Genomic DNA, 22,467 nt, shown 5'->3' on the forward strand with positions numbered 1-22,467 from the left:
AGCCTGGAGGAAACATGTTACCTTTCAGAGTCATAATCTTACTAGCTTCAGGTTCTTTAAAGTTAACAGCTTTATCCTTCTACAAATCTGACCTTTACGTTATTCTCCTCAACCCCATTGTTATTATTTTTTTAAATTTTTTTTTTTTTTTTACATCCATTTGCTCCAGTTTGTAGCTACCAAACTTGGAAGGAGGCTAAATAGGACACCCATCAGTGCCAGAACTGGGGCATCTTATTTTTGACGTTATTTTTGACAGAGCCTGGTGGTTGATGAGACAATTAGCAGATTTCCCAGCTGCTGTAGTTGCCCGGAGGAATGCAGGGAATGTAGCTGTCAGCCTGGAGAATTTTCCGCGGGGTCTGAAGGCTTTGACATGTGTAGGTCAAATGGGCAGCCATCGGGTCTGCTGGAGTCAAGGCAGTTTGTTATGAATACTGCTCAGACATTCAGCACCTACCAGCTTCCCATGTCTCACTCGACTTGCTAGTAATTCATGACCTCCCTGCCTCTGAACTGTCAAGTAACTATGCTGTCACACAACACTAGTGGAAAATATGCAAATGACTTCTTTAGTCTTTATATAGAACGCGTCCAATGATGTCATTTTATTCTATGGCGTGCTTTTAAAGCGGCAGCTCATCTTGACCCTCTATTTAAACCATCATCTATCAACAACACAGAGCCATGAGATGATGGGACCAAATCAGCAGGGGAACTGGACTTCTATTTATAGGGAGGCCAAGGCTACTTCAGGGGAGCCGCATCCTATTTCACCTTGGAACCCAGACGTTGTAACTGGGCAAGTAGCAGAAGTGGGGACATTTGAAAAAAAAAAGACAACACTTTGTTTACATCTCAGCAGTTTAAATTGTGACTTCCAAGTCCAACTGGAAGGCAGCATACTAACACCCAATTACTCCGTTCTGTCACTTCGGCCCAGTGCAATCAATGCACACATGCATAAAAAAACATAATAAAAAAACTGCCCAAGCTGGCAATTCTGGGGGTTTGAAAAAGATGCCAATTAATGAGACACTTGCCATTTAAAAAAGGACATTGGGGGACACTTGGAGTGGCCTTTCAGATGTAAGGGGTAACCAGTCTCACCCTGGACATCCATTTGTTACCGCTCATAGACAAAATGCAAACATGGCTGAAATATCGAAGTGTTTAAACTGACAAACACGAGGGGATGAATGGCTGAAATAGAAAAGCATGAACAAAAGGTGATGTAAGGGAACAAAGAAAGAGCCTAGAGAGAAGAGATTGTTGTTGGGTGTAATGTTTGACAGCATAACACGACATTCCTCAGGCCAGTGACAGTAGTAGCGCGTCACCGACAAACATTTGGTCACGCTAGGTTCATCACTTTGTCTCATCTCAGTCGCTGACCGGCTCTTCTCATTACCATTGTGCTCTGTGAGAGTTCCAATTAAAAGGCTCTTAAGTTATTTTAAGGCCAAGACCTGATTTAAGCAAATTCCCATCTGAAACCAGGCTCATTATAACACATTAGTGATTTTGTTGTAAGGGGATTTTTCTAAAAAAAAAAAGAAAGAAGAAGAAGAAGAAGAGCGAGAGAGAGAAAAAAGAAGTCAATGACCCATTTTGCTGCTTGATACAAAATCTGACATGATGTCTCATGCATGATGTAGAAACTGGAAATCAAAGTGAAAGCACAGCTGTTTGCAAATTTTGGAAAGTAACTTGTTATTACAACTTTCTGAATTCAGAGTCCGGTTATTCACTGGCATAAAACCCTGCTTAACTCTTCATCCTGTGGCCAGATTCCCTCAGGTCGACTGACAATAAGATGGCCAAGGTTTCTGTTTTTTTGACACGAGGTTCTATGTATGGGAAAGGCTTGTGAAGTTCGTTATAGCCCTGCAGGTGAGGTGAGGCTCAACTGTGCCCTCATGTTGATTTAGAAATTATGTAACTGTGTGAATCGTGAAATCTGTTTTGATGATGTGTTTTTCACGAGTGTGTTTCTATGTTGTTGTTGTTTTCCCCATAGAGCAGCTACCCAATTTGGGAGGACTTTATCACCAAGGCTGGCAAACTGCAGTCACAGCTCAGGTAGGAGTCCGCTTGTGCTGGAAATTGTTTAGTTCTTTGTATTGAGTAATTTACTGGATCTTGACATTTTTATTAACTTAATTGAAGCTGGTGTTCATTTAGAAGTACACACGTGCTGTCTTTATAAATTAGGCGACATTTGTAATTGTTGCATCATGCAAGTCATGCCAATGACCCTTGTACTGTCAGCTGATTTTTTGTTGCTGTTTTTTTGTACTTAAACTTGACTTTTTCAGCAGATGTCAGTGTCAATTCTCCTTCCAAAAAATTGACTTGGTAACATTTTCTCAGACTAACAAGCAATGACAGTTTACATAAAAGCCCCGTGGAACAAAACTGTTCAGTGGTTGTTGTTTTTGGCCATCCTGCCATTTTAGCCTTTTTTAAAGCCTGATTTAATTTGTCTGATGTTGTTAATTTACACACACCTCCTGCCAGTCTCCTGCTAACAATCAATGCCAGGACAAGCCACCTCTCCTAGTTGGCTTTAAGTGGCCACGTGTCAGGAGACAAACAACTTATGACAGCTAAAATAAAAGCTTATTCTCCTGCAAGTACTGTAACTATGGGTGTCCTGTGGTGTAAATTATTCTTTGATTAATAATGCATGGCAGGTTTCTTACCATTTAAATGTCCACGTGTTGTCAGACTGACTAATACTGACAGATGTATAAAGGCTTGGGGAGTTAACAATACTTTCTGGAGGCCACTCAGTGTCCCATTCTTGTATTTTCTCAGTATTAGGGCTGATTAATGGTGATATGTTATTCAAGCAGGCCCATCATTTAGGGGTTAAATATGTGACCTTGTCATGCTAAAGCTCAGGGGAGTATTTGTGGTTTGGTTGCTAATGACTGGCTGTTTGGCAGCAAGGTGTCTGTGGGTCTGGACACTGGGGCAATGATAAAAGAACATATCTACCACGTGCTGATCTGGTGAAAAGGTGATTTGAACCAATGTACCTGAGTCATTTTTATTATGCTGGACAAGCTAATGGGCTCATAAAAATGTGGATTATTTGTCTAAGCATATCTGCCCTGTGAACATTGAAAAGAGAAGACCTTGTAAATTGCACATATACCTGTTTTCCTGAATTATTACTTCCCTTTTATTTGGGGAAAATAGACACAAATAAACTCAGGAATCAGTTGATGTCTCACGTCATTGTGGTCAGCTTGTGTCACGTATTCAACAGGAAGCCAATCCTTCAACCACATGAGTCAGTTCTGAGCACCTGCTGTGGGAAGTATTCACACCCCTGATGTGGAGCCTGGATGAGTCAGTCATTTCACAGTTTGCACAATACCCTGATGAATATCTCAGCAAGGCCTTCTGGCAGTCTCAGTAGGTCTCTTCTAACTCACCTTCACCTGTCTTTGTGAAGGTGCATTGCAGACAAAATCCCCAGCAGTTGATTTTCACGGGCTGGTCACTTGTCTCATGGCAGGAGGGGAGGGTAATACGGCCAGATTCTTCTTTCACAGTAATACTATCATAATGCAGTTGTTCAACATATTCAATATTGGGGTTTAAAAGAACCAAATCAGTCTTCCTTTTGTTGGAATGTCCTTACATAATTAAAACAAGGTCTTCTCCATCATCCTGGGCTGGTTGTAACACCTCCTGCTCTGTATTTACAGTTCATTCTCTTTGTTTGTACCTGCCCAACTCATGTTACCTTGCAAGCTGGATTTGCAAGATTATGCCCCAATGTAGCGCCCACGGTAGAAACAGTGCTGACAGATCTCCATGCAGAGTCGTGTCATCCGATCCTACGTCACGAGGGCTTACTAAACCTGATTTTATCAATCCACATGATGCAATTGTGTACAGCAAGCATATGTGGTAAATTACAGTACTGCACTGTTTCACAGATGTTTTTCTTTTTTGCTTCTTGACATAGCTGGCTGCTGTGTAGCTTGTCATATGAGCGGACAAATATTTTTGTGTTTTATTTAGGCTAGCTATGACCGGATTGAACTGGGCCTACACCCTACTCTGGGCTGCTGTGGTTGTGGGATATGCCTGTAATGATGCCCTTTCTGCTGGAGTGCTAATAAGAGTGTACCATCTATCCTAATGGTGACCTACAAAGAAGGTCTTTTTGGTCTGCTCTGGAGCTTGTCTCTAGCCACTTCAAATTTGGCCTAAGTAGCTGTTTCCCCCCACCCAAGTAACTCTGTAATCTGTTTGGGACTGGGCTCCATAGTGGGGGACACAGAGTAAAACATGACACACCCAGCCCCCTGCCTTGGCCTGGATAAGTGACTAGCCAGCAGTGGTAGCAGCATACGTCTCTGTGTAATGGCGTCCCAAGGCTACTGCTCTGTAATTTAGCCCCTCTGCACCCCTCTTACAAAGCAACTAGGAAATCAGCCAATTACAGTGTTCGGTCTTCTGTCATTTTTTTGGTCCAAATATGGTGGGTTTTTTTTTCCCTGTATGTTATGGTTTAAGAAGCGTCACAGAAACACACACACACACACACACACACACACACACACACACACACACACCATATGTATATGTATATGAGTAAAACAGGCTGATTTCTAATCACAGTCTCCTTTTAACTCGTAAATGTTTGGTCTGTTTGCTGGGTCATGGTCAATGGAGCTGCGTTTTAGAGATAGGGTTACACAAGTGCCTCTCATTCTGGTTTTGGGTTATTTTATGAAGAAATGGACCGCCTCAAAAGATCAAAATGGTTACCATTGGTGTGGTTATAAGACTGAGTTCTTAAATATTTCAAAGGAACATGTAGACAGACACATATATATATATATATATATATATATATATATATATATATATATACACAGTACTCTCATATATGCACTGCTTATAGTACACTCACTCTCTCTTTCTCTCTCTCATAATCAATGGAGTTTTTTGTACTGAATAAGTGGGAGTAAGGGCAGGGCAGTGTCGCTCAGAGGTAACATGGCCGTCTCAACCGAAGAGTCGCTAGTTCAATCCTTGTCTCCCCCAGTGACCATGTCCAAGTATCCTTGAGCAAGATATTGAACCCCTATTGCTCCTGATGGCCCTGCAACAGACTGGCGATCCGTCCAGGGTGAACCCTGCCACTCACCCAATGTCAGATGGCATGGGCTCCAGCCCCCTTGCAACCCTTAACGGATAAGTGGAATAGAAAATGGATGGATAAGTGGAGGTAAACACAACCTCTCTCTGTGATTCAGATTTACTAGAGCCACATTCTAGTTCTGTTGAACTAATAATAGACGGTGGGCAGCACAACTAAATGTATCATTGTCAGAAAAAGTACTCCGTTGTGCAGAGCTGAGTCTATGGGGAGCTGAGATTGGTTTGGCCAAGGCTTTGTGAAATAGATTGGTAAAATCATTTATCTCGAGAACAAGACGGGACCGGGGCATTTGCAGATTTTAAGGCCAATGGCACCGTTTTTGCAGCAATGAGCAGAGCCAAGGACTTGAAGCTTACAGTCGCAGGAATCTTGTGGCATTTTAGCTGTCAGAAGTGAAATTAAATTAAAGTTGTTTATTCTGTCTTTGCAGTGTAGAAAGTTGCACAATTTTATAATTGACTGAGCAATAAAATGTTGAAACGATGAGAAAATTTAAATTTGTTTACTGCTGTCTTCAGCATTTCCCATTGGAGTTTAAAAAGTAGGATTCTCATTCTAATGGTGATAGTTCTGTGTCGGGAGAGAGTTTATAGTCATACTGTTTGACTTTATCTGGTAATATTACAGACAAGATTACATAGACGACCCTGAGTTGTAACTCTAAACCTCTACACATATTGCTTGAGTGTCCCTGTTACTAAAAACAGGCGCTATGTATCGGACAAGCCTGTTTAGGATTAATTAATTAAACTTGACTGAAAAGACTTTGTGAGTGCATGATGAGTCCTGTGTGTGTGGTATAAATCAGCAGGGCCAGCTATCAGTTGGAAGTTGCTCTTGTGCCCGCGTTGGGCTTTAAATAGAAAGGCATCTGTGTGTATGTTTCTTTTTCCATTTGCAGGACACACCCTTGGATCTTCTGGTCAGCTCTACCACAACACTGCAGTTATTAGCCAATATTACATTACTCGTTGGAGTAAGACAGAAAGTCTTTGTTCCATCTTTGACTGATAGATAAGACTAGCCAGATGTAGAAGAATATTTAGGTCTGTAACTCAGTTCTGGATCAGAGTTACATATCAGTTGATCTGTTGTGTTCTGTTTTCCCTCTCTCAGGCTTGCAGGAGGCCCCCTTTGAGATGTCGACAGTAATTTGATGAAATGACTAATAAACATTAGAGTCTTGAGACAGCAGTGATTAAAAAAAAAATCTAAACAGCACATGTCAGCATTGGGACTATACTGTGTACACGATAAACCTCAGTATATATTGAATATTTTTGCACGCGCAGTGGCTCTGGGATTTGCTCTGGCCTTCTGTCTTTTCCTGTGTAAGTTGAACCTTGGGTTGAATTTTTAAAAAAATCTGTGAAGAAACATTTTTAATAGATCGTTTGAATGATGAAAGATTAAAAACACAAGATAAACCAAAGCAGACCCCACTACTTCTTTACCCATTAGTGGAAGCTACCTGTCTGTAGTGTTTACGGAAATTTCCAGGTTGTTCTTTGAAGGTTTTCTGCTGGCCTGTGGAAGCTAACAAGTGTTTGCAAATTCAGGTACTCCAAGCTAGAACAAACAAGCTTTTGTAGCTGAAGGCACCTTGGAAAATTTCTGGACAATTGCATTTGTTTTTGTTGAGCGCATGACTGACAGTGATAAGTCACTCTCATGTCTCTGTTGAGGATCAGATATCTGATAGGCACACGTGTGCACACAAGGATCCTTTCATCTCCATACCTGTGATCTTAATCATCACAGCCTGTTGTGTCTGAGGGAGGCCAGCCATTGTTGGCTGGTTAACCAGTCAGTAGGCCCGCCTGTGTGGCAGCCTGCTGCCAGCCAGTCAGACAGCCAGGTGGGATACTAGCAAGTCACAAAGGGATTGAAGCCCTTTCCAAAATCTCCTTCAGGTTAACAGTATTATACAGTTTATAACAGAAGCAGGTATAAAATGTAATTTGGCCACAGACCCCCTTTTCTCTTCGATCTGGAACCTAGCACACCTAGCACAAGAACTGCTCTGCTGAGCTGGACAGATTCCAGTGGTCACTAAGTAATCACATAGACATTCCTCACACACCAGACCTATAAAGGTTGAAATGTACACACCAGCGCACAGTACACACAGACACTCACTATCATGCACACTTTCAATTTTCATGTTTTAAACTGGATGTTATTCCCATAAATGTACTACTAAAGCACGATTGCACATCTCTCCTAAAGAGGATCTTGCGTGGTTCTATGGTTCTGCATCAGCCATGGCCAAGGATGTTCTAATTTCAGGTTATCTGTCCTACATTGGTGAAAACAGTAGTTCCGGAAGGCCAGTGGGGAATTCCCTCAAATTTGACACAAACATTCATTTGTTCTCGAGGATGACCTGATTAAATTTTAGTGATCAAAGAGGTGAAGGTCAGCAAACATAATGCAAGAATTAACACGTTCAATTTGATAAAATTTCACACAAATGAAATGAAGAGATGGCTTTCGACATACAAAGGTGTGACAAGAACAGCCTCTGCTCTTGCTTCTGTTGATATTAAAACTTGTCGTCTTCTTTGCCTCTAGGGCGACAGTGGTTGCTGTGGCCGCCTTCTTGGATGCCTTTCAGAAAGTGGCTGACCTGGCCACCAACTCACGAGGTAGGAATATGTTCACAGACGTCAGCTTCAGTTGACTAATGTGGTCTTCACTCATCTGGTAAAGTCAGTGTGTTTGTCTCAGTGGATCTTGTGTCTAGGTCTTGTCCAGTCACCCTGCTGTGCAGAGAAGTTCTCCGGGTTGTTTGTTTTACCGAATGGGTTGTAAATTCACCAGTATGCTAGCTGAAGCCCCCCTGTTGGCTTTGTCTCCAAATTTTACCCTCTTTCCCCTGCTCTGTACCCCACCCCCACATATCTTCCACCTCTGCTGCATCTGGACTCTCTGACAGGGTCTACTTAAACTGTGTGTGTGTGTGTGTGTGTGTGTGTGTGTGTGTGTGTGTGTGTGTGTGTGTGCGTGTGTGTGTGAGAGAGAGAGACAGAGAGAGAGAGAGAGAGAGAGTTCAACCCTTCGTACTTCGAGGCTTTGACACCTCCAGGCTTGCTTCATACTATTAATAGGAGCTGAGACAGACACACACATTCATCACCTTACTCACTGCAGAGAGAGAGAGAGAGAGAGAGAGAGAATAACACAAGAGAGAGGTATGGGGGGAATACAGGGAGTCATTAGTCTTTCTCAGTGTCTCTACACGTACGGTGTAAATGTTTGCAAAGAGGGAGTCACTTTCAGTCAGCTGAAGGGTATTGCGTCACCCTTTGGCTCCTCGTCACTTTCTCTCCTCATTCTGTCCACATTTTCTATTGTCAGTATCACTGTCACATTTTGTTTGCGGCATTTCTTAGGCTCAATCGTACACCTGAGGTCTGCAGCATAGAAGCAAGCTTGGACAAGGGATTGTAATGTTTGGCATGGTGCTGTCTGCATCACAGGTAGCTCACCTGTCCGTATGATAATTACAGCAGGGTGTATATACTGAGTCTTGATTATGAGGATTACATATGTATTTCGCTATAGGAGCTGAGTCCCATGGGTTGTGTTGCTCCAAATGTATTACTGATATACTTGCAGTGGTGAAGCAGACAAATACGACTTTATTTCTGTCACTATGAAATAACAAAATCATGTTATTGTTTTACTTATTTAAAATTTTGAGGTATTGATCAAGTGTACGAAACATTTAACCCAATGTGATCAAAAGTTAAATAATGTAGACGTGAAATAATTTACCAGTCACTCATTTGTCACCAAGCCATCCAGCTCTGATGGCAACTACTGTATCTGTATCACATGTAACTCTAAAGTATGTACACCCGTAGAAGTGCTCGGGGTAATAGCTGTTCTAGGAGGTTTCAACTTACTGTATTGTTCATCTTCAAAGCTCAAGTGTGAAGTATAATTTCAAAAGAGATCACAGCTCTTGTGTGTGCGCGTGTGTGTGCATGCCTGCATGCATGCAGGTGTACGTGAGCTTGCTACTGTCTTTTAAATGTAAGAGCACACCTGCATGGGTTTTGCATCTGTACAATCAGGTTCATTACAGACACACGGTATTTTCCGTTTGGTCATCATTGTTGGCTAGAAACTGCAATGATCCCTCTGTATGCAATGCACCAATGATGGTCGCTTTACTTCTTTATATCTCACTCCTTCTTGTCCTTCGTTATGTCTCTCCATCTTATTCTCCTTCGATTTCAATGAAGTGGTGATGGACATGATAAAATGAAAAAAAGACTGAAATATGACTGTTGATTTCAAGTTCAATGTCTTTGTTCGCAATATGGCTGATTCCTGTATGAACGTCAGTAAATGCTCATTGCATGAACTCATCAGTGTGGTGATGTAAAAACAGTCAGAGTTTTGGGTATGTTCCAGGGAAAGACTGTAGAAGCTTGTGTTTATACATTTGTTTGCGTTTGTTTATTTAACATAAGGTTTATAATAACCAGATGTTCTATTACAGATGAACAAAAGGGCAAAGATTGCATCACACAGACCAGGTACACACTTAGAGGATAGAAGGAGTCAGAGGAGAAACGAGGATTAAGATATAACAATGATCACATATTACAAGAATTAACTCAAAAGGAGGGGCCTCCAGGTTTAGACAAGCTTATGAGTTTACAGTTAAGTGAAATTTAAACTGGAATGCTTAGTGCAGAAAGTTGTATAAGAGCAATTTAAACTTCCAGACAAAACCCGTCTTTCCTTCTATTGTGCTCTTTTATTGTAGTACAACTTGGGCTCTGTGTGCTTGAAATAGTAGGTCTGCTCTATTCTGTTGACAAAAAACACACTCCTGTATATATGTGCTTGCTGTTAAAGCAACTGCACATGATCTACAGCACAGATCTATACCCAGTATGCTAGCTGGTCAACGTTACGTTTTTAGCCTGTCTCTACAACTGCTGTTGTGCAGCAAAAATGTTAATGCCGACTGTAGCCAATGACAGAAAATACCAATTCCCCCTTCCTACTAACAAGCCAACGCGAAAGTAGCGTAAGTGGACTCTGACTCGTTCATAAAGCTTTTGTTTGTTTGTTTGTTTGTTTTTTTCACAATACAATTTGTGAAAGTGGAGGGAGGGAAGAAGTCACCACATTTGATGTGTTTAGTTTATGTGTGTGTATTTGTGGAGACATGGAACAGAATGGAGTAGCAATTTGTGTGATTTGGTTGAGAGAAAAATGCGTTTGTCTTTGAGCCCAGAGCTGCAATAGATAGAATGTCCAGACATGTGTGGATCTCAATGTAAAGGATCTCTGTGTAACAATGGAATCATCGATACATTCTTATTCTTAACAGTCAGTGTTAGAGATGCACCGATTGAATTCTTCTTGGCCGATTCTGATTTCAGATTTTTGGTTGTCGTGACTTGCCCTTGCTGAGTTTTGCAGATTCCGATTTTCTGCGTAAGAATTATGATTAACATGATATAAAAGAAACATCTGTTCCTGTTTTGCTTCTGACTCCAAATTTCAAACAAAGGCTTTTAGATGATGACCTTAATACACTGCTGCTGTCACGCCATGGTGCAGTGTCCCTACAGGAGTGGGGAGCCATTACAGTGGAAATAAATGATCTCAACATTTTCAAATCTATAGTGGACCGACAAGTAGCAATCCTGATTCAGCCTTCCACTCTCCGATGAGCTTGTCACTCAGCAAGATACTGAAACCCTTAATGGCACCTCAAGAGTAGGTGCACGTGAGTAGCCACCTGGAATGGCACCATCCACCATCCCTGCATGTGTTTGTATGTGCACCTCCACCCATTTACAAAGGAGCTATATGAATACTGAGGCCCCCCACCTTTGATTTTGATGGTTTATTTTTTTAAATATTTTTCTCTATTGCATGTGCCAGTAACTACCTCCTGTCATTCTTCCTCTCCAAACTTGCTATGAAAAACAACGAGCTGTGAGATGTACGTATTTCTTGTTTTGTTTTCTACTTCTCTCCACAGTTCCAAGTGTGTTCATTTAAAGACATCTGCATTCACATGCGAACTTGCGCGTGTGCGCGCGAGCACACACACACACACACACAGAGGATTAGCTGAAACCACCTGTTTTGTTATGCTCTGTTCGGATTTAGACTTTCTTTATGCACAAAGCGTTCTCCTTGCTTTGTTGTCTCTGTCTGATTAAGTGCAGTGAAGTGTGCTCTGGCATCTCTCCCTGCTCGTCCACACATTTTTCAGGTTCCTTTTTTTGTGTCTCCATAGTTTTGGTTCTCTGTATACAGTTTATAGTCAAAATGTTGAGCTTTAATGTAGCCTAATGAATTTCTCAGTCGGAATTCTGGATACAGGCACTCTTTTTGTGTTAGAGGCCTAATTTATTTTAGCAGTTGTTACTATGTCATTGCAATTCAGCAGATTGACGGCTTTTGCTATCAGTCTGGTTATTTATTGATTGTTTTAGTAATTCCTTATCAGTTTTCTGTGCAGATGGATTGGGCAATTGGGAAAAAATTCTCAAATAGCTCTGGTTTTCTGTCCCTATATTCCTTGGTGTAGATAGGCCAGGTTCAGGGCTGTGGAATTTTTCCCAGCATGGTCTAAAACATTGGCTGATTAGCCTTCATGAGATTGCCTTAGCTCTCTTTTGATGCTTCCAACCATTAAATAATGTTTGCACTGAATATCTGAAAATAGAAAACAGCGCCTGCTGATTAGTCATGCTAAGTGTGTCATATCACTGTGTGATTTAATTAAGAAAGATGATGATTTCATTCAGTCTTGGCTGGTAAAATCCTGTTGATGGAGGTATCCTTAAATTAGAAGGCAAGAGGCTAGATCTCCGTCAACAAGCTGTAAATGCATCAACCCCAAAATGTAATGGGGTTGTTCTTTGGCCCGTGCTAAATCCCTCTCCCAAGTTTTGTGAAAATAGGTCCTGCAGTGTTAGCATAATCTTGCTGACAGACTGACAAAATTACACGGATGGGGCTGGAAACAAAACCTGCTCAGGACAAGTAATTATGTCTGTTTGCTGTCTCCACACAAATCCACTAACTGATGAACTGATGAGCTAAATTTAAAAGGTGCAAACATCACATGCAGGTACATGGGTGTACTCATATGCTTTGGCACAGAAATCCATCAGGTCATCACACACATCATGTACCAACAGACTTGTTTCTGCCATTAAACAGTGTGGCGATGTTTACTTCAATGGGTCCAAGGGTTCTATTTGATTTAAACAGGTTTAATGAAGGTCAGGAGGCTGACAAACAAACTGTTGACAGACGTTTTCTGTGAATTAAATCCTGTAATGAACAGTGGCTGAAAAGAGAACTGTGACATACAGTACAAGGCAGTAGGGCTTTTTTTTATGTGTGGCTTATTGAAATCGTTCTTTTGAATTTCAGTGTCATTTCATTGACGTGTCATGTTTTACATGCAACATATCCATTGCTACAATTTTCTCTAGGTTGCACACAGAAAAAACTTTGGTCAGAATTGGTTACATTTACTTACTGAAACAGCTAAATGACAATTCCTTGAACTCATTATCAGTGTTGAGCTGTCAGAGAGCCTATTTTAAATGTTCCGTGAATCCACCTGGCTCAATTTTTTTGCATGTTTGAAAACACATTGTCGCTTCCTCTCTCTCTCTCTCTCTCACACACACACACACACACGCACGCACACACCCCATACATGTTAATTTTCTCACCATAATCATTGCATACTAGTTTATTAGCAGTGATACGGCTGCCAGTTGTCAATACACTGCCTTTGAATGTGAAATGAGTATTTGTAATCGTCCATAAATTTATGCATGTGTGTTAGCCTTTGTGAAATTTCCTCGCACTGGCCTTGTCAACAGCTCAACTGCTGTATGTGTTTGGACACGTCCGACTCTGTAGATGAATTAGACACCTGCCGCCAAGCTAGCGTGTCAAGGCCTGTCTGAGCTGTTTGGCCACAAAAGAAAATTATATAGTTCTTCGGATATGTTTTAAGAGCTGATAATTACCCTCCAGTCACTTCCCCCCTTCTTCACGCTCTGACTGAGAATAATTAATCATTAACAGAACATTAAATCTGACTCAAAAGTATAAAAGACTTAAATGTCTGACTCACAGTCACATGGTGTTGTTTTTTTTTTATTATTATTATATCCATCAAGGAGGTAATATTTTACTAGAAACATTGAAAATGACCCGAAAACTATGGGGCAGATTTTCATCATCCGTGGTGTAGGGGTGTAGAATGGACCAAGGAAGAGCCTATTAGATTTTTAACTAAATAGACCAGAGGGGAAAACCAAATGCAGGCTTGGATAGGCAGGGGATGAGGCTTATGAAACCTGAGGTGTATTGAAGTAATGTTTGCAATCATGAATTTGATTCAAATCTAGAGACTGAGGGAAGTTGTACTTTCTTCCCAGTCATTTATGATGTATTAGTGTATAATAAGAATGTTGTCAGTACCAAAATGGGGAGTATCTTATTGAAAAGTCTAAGTGTATTTAATAATATTTTGTCTCACTGGTATAGATTCCCTTTGGAAGTACTCCCATTGTTCAGTTTTTGGGTTTTTTTTTTACAAAGTGGCTGTGCTACATCTTTCTGACCTCGTTACAGTGCCTAGCGTCAGACCTATGTATAACCTCTCCCATTAACATCAACACAGCAGCCCCTCCTTATGGAATAACTATTCCACTGAGACCCTGCTGTACCTACAATGAGTTCAGCATCTGAAAATAATTCCCAACCTAGAAGTTTACCTGTTCTTACTTTCAAAATATGTATCATGTATTTGTTACACATTTTAGAACAATACATCTCGGTCATTTCTTCACTGTCCTTTGAGTGTTAAATGCGCTTTTCCAAACTCACTTTTCACATTTGAACAAGAAAACCCTTTGTCCATGGATGGACTCTGAAAACAATTCAACAATTCATACGATACTGCCATTACAGGTTACTTTGTTGTGGTGGATGACTGCGTATACTGGGCCTGGGAAACAAGCACAGGCAAATTGAGTTAATGTACCCATAACACTAAGACTTAATTAGATGTGTATGGAAACAGTCAGATCATCATGTCTAAAGGGGAGATGGTGAGCTTAGTGAGTGAGTGTGTGTGTGTGTGTGTGTGTGTGTGTGTGTGTGTGTGTGTGTGTGTGTGTGTGTGTGTGTGTATGTTAGATACTGTCTTCTGATTCTGAAGAAGTGAGACAAGCCAAAGAACACAGGAGTGTAAATGTTCCCAACAGTGTGTAAGTGAGTGACCAAGGGCGTCGGTTCTCATGTGGGTGTACATATTTGTTCTTGTTTGCATGATTGTGTGCATATGCATTGCTTGGTTGTCTTTCAGTCAGGCCTCTGCCTCATCCTTCACTCATTGGCGCTCAGTGCTACAGTATATACTCTCTGGCCTCTTTACACCTGGCATTAAAATGTATTTTTGTTAATCTGATTCCTATCTGATTTTACTGGACCACATACATTTACACCTGGTATTAACATGCATTATGTCTCTGGTGACCATCGTGGCATCTGTTTGCAGTCCAGTCCTCTTCTGCTGCTCAATGTCTGCAGAGCCTTTCTGGCAACAGGCTTCCCCACCACATTGTGTACATGCAGGTAAAACAAAATAATAATAATAATAATAAAAAAAAACAACTTTACACAATCTGTGAAGTTATATGGACTTTGTGCTCACTTTTACAAGTCAAGGAAGCAGAGAGTCTTCAACAACAGGAATACTGACATAAGCATAGGAGAACATGGGGTTATACAGCTGCTTTTATTTCCAAAGTTCAAGTTGCAGCGCTTTATATCGCACAGCATCTGTCTGTAACTGCTTTTGGAGGTTTTGTTGGACTTAAAAGTCACTGCAGAACCACGACATTAGTTTTCCAGGTGGAAACGGACTCCTGGAATATTATAACACTGGAAAAGAACGTGTTCTTTCATTGAAAACTGTTGTTTCATCATTGCTCCCTACAGTAAATAACCCCTCTCCCGCCACCTCCTCCGCCAGTAGATTCCACTCATCAATGACATATTTCAGCCCAGACTAGCAGTATGCACATTGGAGACACATTTGCATTTACATCCGTGTTGAATGTGGTCACAATGCTTCCCCAACCACCTGTGAATGGGTTTGGCTGATCGGTTCACAATCTGTCCTCAGTGAATCGTTGGTGCATGCTTTCAAGCGCAATCAGATTACATAAAACACATTTGGACGCTAGTTGTAAAGGGGGTCTCTGAGCATGCAAACATTGAGCATATTTTGATTCAAGTTAAAAAAAGTGATCCAGGTGCAGAGTTTGAAATGCTAAGACACTCAGGTTTTGCCCTTTTCCTCTCAAGCCGCTGGCAGTAACTCCACATAATCCTGTAAGCTCTCCCTGAATACACATGTACTTTTAACTTAACAAGCTCTTGAACAAAAGTGACATTTTCTGTGAAATGATTATGGACAATAAACCCAGTTTGGCATGCACTTAACTTCAGACCTTCTTGGAACAGACTATGTGCTCTGTGCTCTCTGCTATTGACAGACCCCCATACAGCTTTGTGAAAAAAAAAAAATCTGGCTCTTTCTTTTGGCCCCTCTCAATTCATGGCTTGGCCTCTGTTACAGAGCAGCCTTAGATCCTGAACCAGCCCACTGTCTCACTGCCCTCTCTGAAAGGGCTCTGTCCTCTTTTCCAGTTTGAGTTCAACACCAGCCCGGCCATGTACATTTCCTGTCTCCAATCCAGACCAGACTTAGAATCTTGCTCTCTGGACAAGCTCTATGCCTCTCAATCCAACCTCTGTTCTCTTCTATCTGCACCAACCCCATCTTGGGGAACTTACCAATCACTGGAACCAATGCTTGAGCAGTTAGTGGGTCAAATTCACAGACAAATGCAAAGAATTGCTGTGTCTTTCTCTAATTTAGTCTTACCCTTGTGATTGAAGTACTGTACCTGTCAGACCCAAGTTTATTCTGGGGTAGTCCTGTAACAAACTCCCCGTCGCTAACCATAATACATTTAGACTTTTATTTGGCAGTTTAACACAAAACAACAACAGTGATAAAATGAACTGGTTTGAAGCTGCAGCTATCCTTTTTAATATGAACATCTGCCCAGTCACATCACAAAGTTACAGATGGTTGAAGTTTTCAAAACGATCCTCATGTGCATGTAGAGATGTTTTCTGGTAGACTTGCATGTCAGCCCTCAGAGACGAGTGTATGAGCACGAGTGAAAGTCAAACACTTTTTTGCAAACCTGTTCTCCATCTCTTTTCCATGGATCTGACATCACACATCTCAGCTCTGGATGATGAGCTGACTGAACAACAAAATGCTCTTGTTGAGGAGTTAAGGGACGCCGAAGTCTGAATGTCCAGAACAAAGTGAATTAGATACAGGACAGATATGAGTATTTTTCCAGACACAGAGGAGACTAGCCATTCACCTCATTCACCAACCCAGTGTGTTTGAGCAATAGAGGCAAAGAATCTTTGGTGTTTTACGACAGTTCATTCATGTGTATTCCTGCACAAGTTTGTGTGTGTTGTTTGTTGCTCTGTTTTTGTTTTATCATGAACCTGGTTGTATCCCTAAGTCTTAGATTGACAAGCAAAGGCAAATTTTGAATTTTAAAATTAAAAAATACATTCCATCATGTTGGACGCCATAGTTGTAATTGCATGGTTTGGCTATAATGTAAATTTGGCCTCAGTGCCTGGTGCATTTCCTGTACTCAGGTCTTATCATTATACATCTGTGATACAGACTGGCTCTAGATTTCTAAGAGATTCTCAAGCTTAGTTTCAGAGTGCTGTCCTCCAAGGCCTTGGTGAGAACCCAAATACCACAGAAGAAGAATCTGGCCCCATTAGAAATAAATGGATATTTTACTTTGATAAAAGTTTCAGCTCAATTACATGGTGCATCTACATGCTTTTTAGGTACAGAATCATTAGGTAATGGTTTCAGCTCAATCACAATGAGCAATACCATATGTACCGCGCAACACAACAGTCTGAAGCAATATATTCAGTACAACAATTAATATACTGTAGCACAACAGCAATATAGGGACAGTAAGTATTATAGATTCATTTAATGCTTCTTGACGTTTTTAAACATTCCTGATTGATAACGTAGTTATTAAAGGTCGTCTGTCTCTGTTCCTCCTTCCTTTCTTTGTGGATTTAGTTTCTCGCCTCATTACCTTCATTCTGTCTTAATTTCTGCTTTGTTTCTTTTCTCCCTTCATGGTGTCTCCACCGTGTGTCAACACCCTCACCTTGTGTCTACCTCCAGGTTGTATAACAGCTGGTCTGCAGCAACACCTCCAAAACATTATTTTGTGAATCACCACAACTTTATGCTTGGTTAAAACCTTCCTCAAGGACACAGAGAGCGACAGAAAGGCTTAGAGGGAAGATAATGTTGTTATAGTGAGTGTGTGTGTTTGTGTGTGTGTGTGTGTTTGTGTGTGTGTGTGTGTGGACTTGAAGGACTTAATATGTACTTGAGAATGGAGCAGCATAACACTGACTCTGGCATAAACATAGGCAGATAAAAACAGTAGGATACCATCAGCTTGTTGCTGTGTAACTAGACAGAGGAGCCATCTGCTGTAGAGAGCAGCACGGACGTTAGAGGTGAAACTGAGTAAATGTAGTCACACACAGTCCTCTACAGCCTCAGGAAGACCAGTTTATACACACCAGTGCTAAAAGGTATAATTTGTATTTTATGTCATATGTCCACATGGTATAATTTCAACCATTTTTTTAAAAGAAAAAAATATTTTGTGAATGTTTTGCAAACTGCTGAACAAGCATGTCATGTTTGCCAGTATTTAGATAGATTTATTTTGTATGACTGAATGATATATTATATGTATGCAATAAATGCATCCATTGTGTGGGTTGATAGATACATAAGCAATGGTTGAGTTCAAATCCATTTGGCCTTCAGTTAGCAAGTGGACGCTTTCAGTGTCCTGATTGTTCCCTATCGTCTCAAAGTCACTTCATAAACCACTCTCAATGAATGATGTACTTGTGTGAAGAGTTTGAGTGTATATGTGTGTGGCTGTGTGGGCGTGAGGATGGATATGGGTTGACACTTAGGGTGGATCATGTCCTCACTCTAACTCTTAAAGAGCATTTGGGGCTCTTTTACATACACTCAAACACATGCGCACACATGTTAGCATGGAAAGGCTCCGACACACGCAGTGGGTGTAATCTGGTGGTCATTATTGCAAACAAGGCAGGGTTGTGTTGCACTGACAAACAGCTCAGTCTCTCTGTCGTTTATCTGGCTTTAATTATCACCAGTATCTCCCAGATCAGAGGCCTCTCTCTCTCTCTCTCTCTCTCTCTCTCTCTCTCTCTCTCTCTCTCTCTCTCTCTCTCTCTCTCTCTCTCTGCATGACATGGAAAGTAAAGGCCATTGGTGTTCAGTTACCAAACACAGTAGGTTTAATGCAAACATTAGGGATTAAAGACATATTTGACATCCTGTTTGATTTTAAGTTAAACCAAATTTACTCTTTACAGGACTTTCAAAGTTGTTAGATCACTGCAGTTCACGTTTGCTACAATTCTACAATTTCTTTTAGCAGATGCTTTCTTCCAAAGTGACATACAACACAAGCAAGAATTTAGACTGTTGGGGGAAAAAACCTTAATAAGTACGACCAAGTGCTTCAAGTTTGATTGGTCGCAGGTGCTGCCATGTAGTGGCAGAAGTGCCAGTTTCTTTGTTTTTGTTTTTGTTTTCTTCTTTCTTAATGTAATTAAACCACAACTGACCACAACCCATAATTCAACGTCAGCAGTATCTTTCAACATTCAACACATTCAGGATTCAACATTGTCAGTTGCTAAGTATTCACTAAGAGCTGGATCTTAAACCTTCTGACTCATTTTACCCCTGAGGACAAAGAGGAGAAGGGTCAGATTTAAGTGCCTTGGTGTTCCCTAAACATTTGAGTCTTCAAATGTCTCTTAAAAGTAGAGAGGGACTGTGGATTGTATGGAGTTTGGGAGTTCATTCCACCATTTTGGAACAACAGAGGAGAAGAGTCCAGCTAGAGATTTAGAGCCGTGCTGGGCTGAGAGCACCAGCCATCTCTCACAGGCAGACCGTAGCGGGCGAGAAATTTGGGGAAATTTTAATTGGTTGTAGTTTGTCGACTACATGTCTGAGCAGCACCAGGGGTCGTTCAATTTTCCAAATGTGTTCACTATTTACAGCTGATGTCCTTTAGGTATAACAAATGTGTTGCATGAATGCATGAACAGAAAGAACAGTTCCTATTGTTATAGACCCCTCCTGAGGGTTTCCCCTGATGCCATGACCTGCGCTCTCATTGGCTCACATGGCTGAAGCTTGTAACAGACTGATCCAGATATTTAGCAAGCATGATATCCAGTAAGTGTCAGCAAACAGTTTGAACAGTTCCCACAGTGTTCCAGCACCGGCTTGTGAATGCCAATTTGCCTCTGATGTGGGACTTTTGTCGGCAAGCTGAAAAATCTGCCAGGGAGGGGGAAAGCAGTGTTGAGTGATGTCATTGATCATGTAAGAGTTTGGACTGTTGCTTTCATTTATTTATTGTGTATATTCTTATTGTCTTATTTCAAATGTTAAATGATTACATTATGTTTCAGGTATATTTCCCCTCAACCAAATTGTTATCCTTTTTTCACAATTTAAACGTATGATTATATTTTGATTACTGAGGACAAATGTGGCATTTTGGTGGAATTTGAATAATTTGATCATTTGGATGCAAATGTAGATACAATATGTCTGTCTAAAGGTTGTCAAGTTCACCAAACTGGAATAATCATTTTCATTAACTTTTGTATAAAGGCTTGAATAAAATATGGTGTCACTCAAAGGCAGCAGGGTGAAACAAATATCTGGGCAGAGAGTTGGTGCAACAGAAGCTTCCTGTTACTGACATGGCAACGTTACAGCGGCTTGGGAGTGGCTTTGGAAGACATCGAGGCCAGTGCATTCTAGTTGCTAAATGGAATACCACAGCTGTTTTTCTCTGTTTTCTCCTATTTGCATCCCTTTAACACATGAACAAGCTTTTATGAAATATCCTCAGCACAAAATACTAAAAATTTGGCATCAGACTTTCATGTGTTCTGATCATGCACTGGTGTGACAGTGGTCTGCAGTTGACACTTTTTCTTTTTTTTTTCACCAGTTTATAAGAATTTATCAATACTGAGCATCGGATCTGTCATCATCATGTAGCAAATAAGAATGGTAATGAATGTAGTTGAACAAGAGCGTTAATCCTTTATGTCTATCTGCCTATGGAATGTGTGTCAGACCAAAAAAGAAGATTAGAGTTAAAAGTGGGGCACCAGAGCCTGGAAAAGCGCAAGACTGGGCTCTGGGGTTCTCTCTCTCTCTCTCTCTCTCTCTCTCTCTCTCTCTCTCTCTCTCTCTCTCTCTCTCTCTCTCTCTCTCTCTCTTAAAATGAGATATGTTTCAGTTGAATGTGTACAGCTGATGTTGTTGTAGTCATTTCTTTTGGGACAATAGTACGAAGCATTTCTTCATGTAGTCGATGGGAGCGTTTCCATCATGTTCTTTCCCTTGAGACATTCACTACCTCTCTTTGAACCTTTATTTTGATCTTGACATGACCCCTTCTTGAACTGGTCAGTTGTTCACTGACTGGATTAGCTCAGGCACCATGTTAATATCATGGAACAACATTGACTGCAACCAGACATCAGAGACCGGGAGAGAACTTCGCCAGTACGTAAATAAATGAGAAAGATTAAACTGAACACATGAAGATTGGAGTGTGTGATTGAGAAATAGGTCAGAGATGGTAGCATACGAGATGGAATCAGAAAGATGAATATGTTAAAGTAACTAAAGGGGGGGGGGGGGGGTGAAGTTCTTCCATGACCTACATCTGCATTGCAGTCTGATGCCAGCATGTACAGTTAATACAGTAAGCCAGTTACCATAAATTAGCATATCAGTTCTGCCTGGAGACTGTTTGCTGGCAGATGATTTCTATCTTGGAAACACACTCATGTGTGACTCTTGTACTCCATTTGTACAGCATGTGAATTTTAGAGGTCTCACTACATTGCTGTACTCTGCTTGACAGGCAGTAATGGCTTGCAGTGTAATGTATGGTCTAGCCCTTTGTGTTCTATTCACTTGTATAGTTTAAAATGATCTGATGGCCTTGCGGTTAAAAACATAAACTGGTAATTAGTTGAAAAAAACATTACAGTAAGAAATTATTGAATGTGACAGTATTTGACAGTGTTGTTTGTTTTCTTAACTCCAGCATTGGATTTGAAACCAAATGTTAACTATCACTTTGAATAAAAGGGACGCTGCTTGCTCTGGAGCGTTTCTGCCTTCTGTGTCATCTTCAGCAAGTGTAACAGCTGCTTTGTTGGTCAGGTGACCAGCATGGCCAGTCAAACACAATTCACACTCCTTGTTTGCTTCAGATGTATGTTTAGGAATCTGTCATGCTTTGTGAATCTGACATGACCACACTTACACCCTCAAATGGACTCGTATTACATTTTCTCATTAAACAGCCATGAACAAACCTGCGTAGGATGTGTACAACATCGTAACGCTACAGTATTAAAGGAATTTTAGAATTTAAGTGATGGATGTGCTGATATAATAAAGGATGGCATTTTGTAGAACGAAGGAATGCATAGGTCTTATCTTAAATGGTTGGGATGGAAACAGTGTTGTGAGAGAGAAATGAAAAATGAAGGAGAGAATAACTGTTCAGGATTCACATGTGAAAGAGACGCAGAGTAATGACTGCATCATCTATCATTTCTTGTTTATGTGGTCTCAAGTCCTCGTTAGCATTCATGCTGCAGAACCACACAGAGGTGAAAAACTGCCCTTCTCAAAATACTCCCCGTTCTCATCCGCACTAAATTTCTCCCATTTACGTCCTTTACGTTGTGAACTGATCTCAATGTATCCCCTCTGCTGTTTCACAGATTAATTAGTGCACACACTTTGATTTTTCTGTTACTTTTTTTTTTTAACTTGCTTAATGTTTTTACCAAATTTATAAGGGCTGTGAATGCTGATTATTAATTAGGTCATGATTAAATCTCAACTCATTACACAGGTGCAAAATTCAGGATAGGCTTCTGACCCCTGTGCTCAAGAAAGCCATCGTGGTAAATTAAGGCATGAAAGCAGAGTAAGTTTA

The 22,467-nt window shown here is 40.8% G+C and overlaps 1 protein-coding gene across 5 annotated transcripts in view; it reads left to right on the forward strand.

The window, feature by feature from the left end:
- Positions 1 to 22,467, forward strand: part of LOC147253626 (protein MTSS 1-like) — a 46,608-nt gene that overhangs the window by 859 nt on the left and 23,282 nt on the right. For all 5 annotated transcript variants that reach the window (XM_086218888.1, XM_086218887.1, XM_086218891.1 and 2 more), the window contains exons 2-3: positions 2,021 to 2,082; positions 7,766 to 7,839. In XM_086218888.1, coding sequence (XP_086075014.1) covers positions 2,021 to 2,082; positions 7,766 to 7,839 — 136 coding nt within the window. The remainder of the gene's footprint in view (positions 1 to 2,020; positions 2,083 to 7,765; positions 7,840 to 22,467) is intronic.

Source organism: Aulostomus chinensis, chromosome 11 (assembly GCF_037954235.1).
Source record: "Aulostomus chinensis isolate RoL2024-O1b breed Wild chromosome 11, RoL_Achi_v1.0, whole genome shotgun sequence".
Classification (NCBI taxonomy): Eukaryota; Metazoa; Chordata; class Actinopteri; order Syngnathiformes; family Aulostomidae; genus Aulostomus; species Aulostomus chinensis.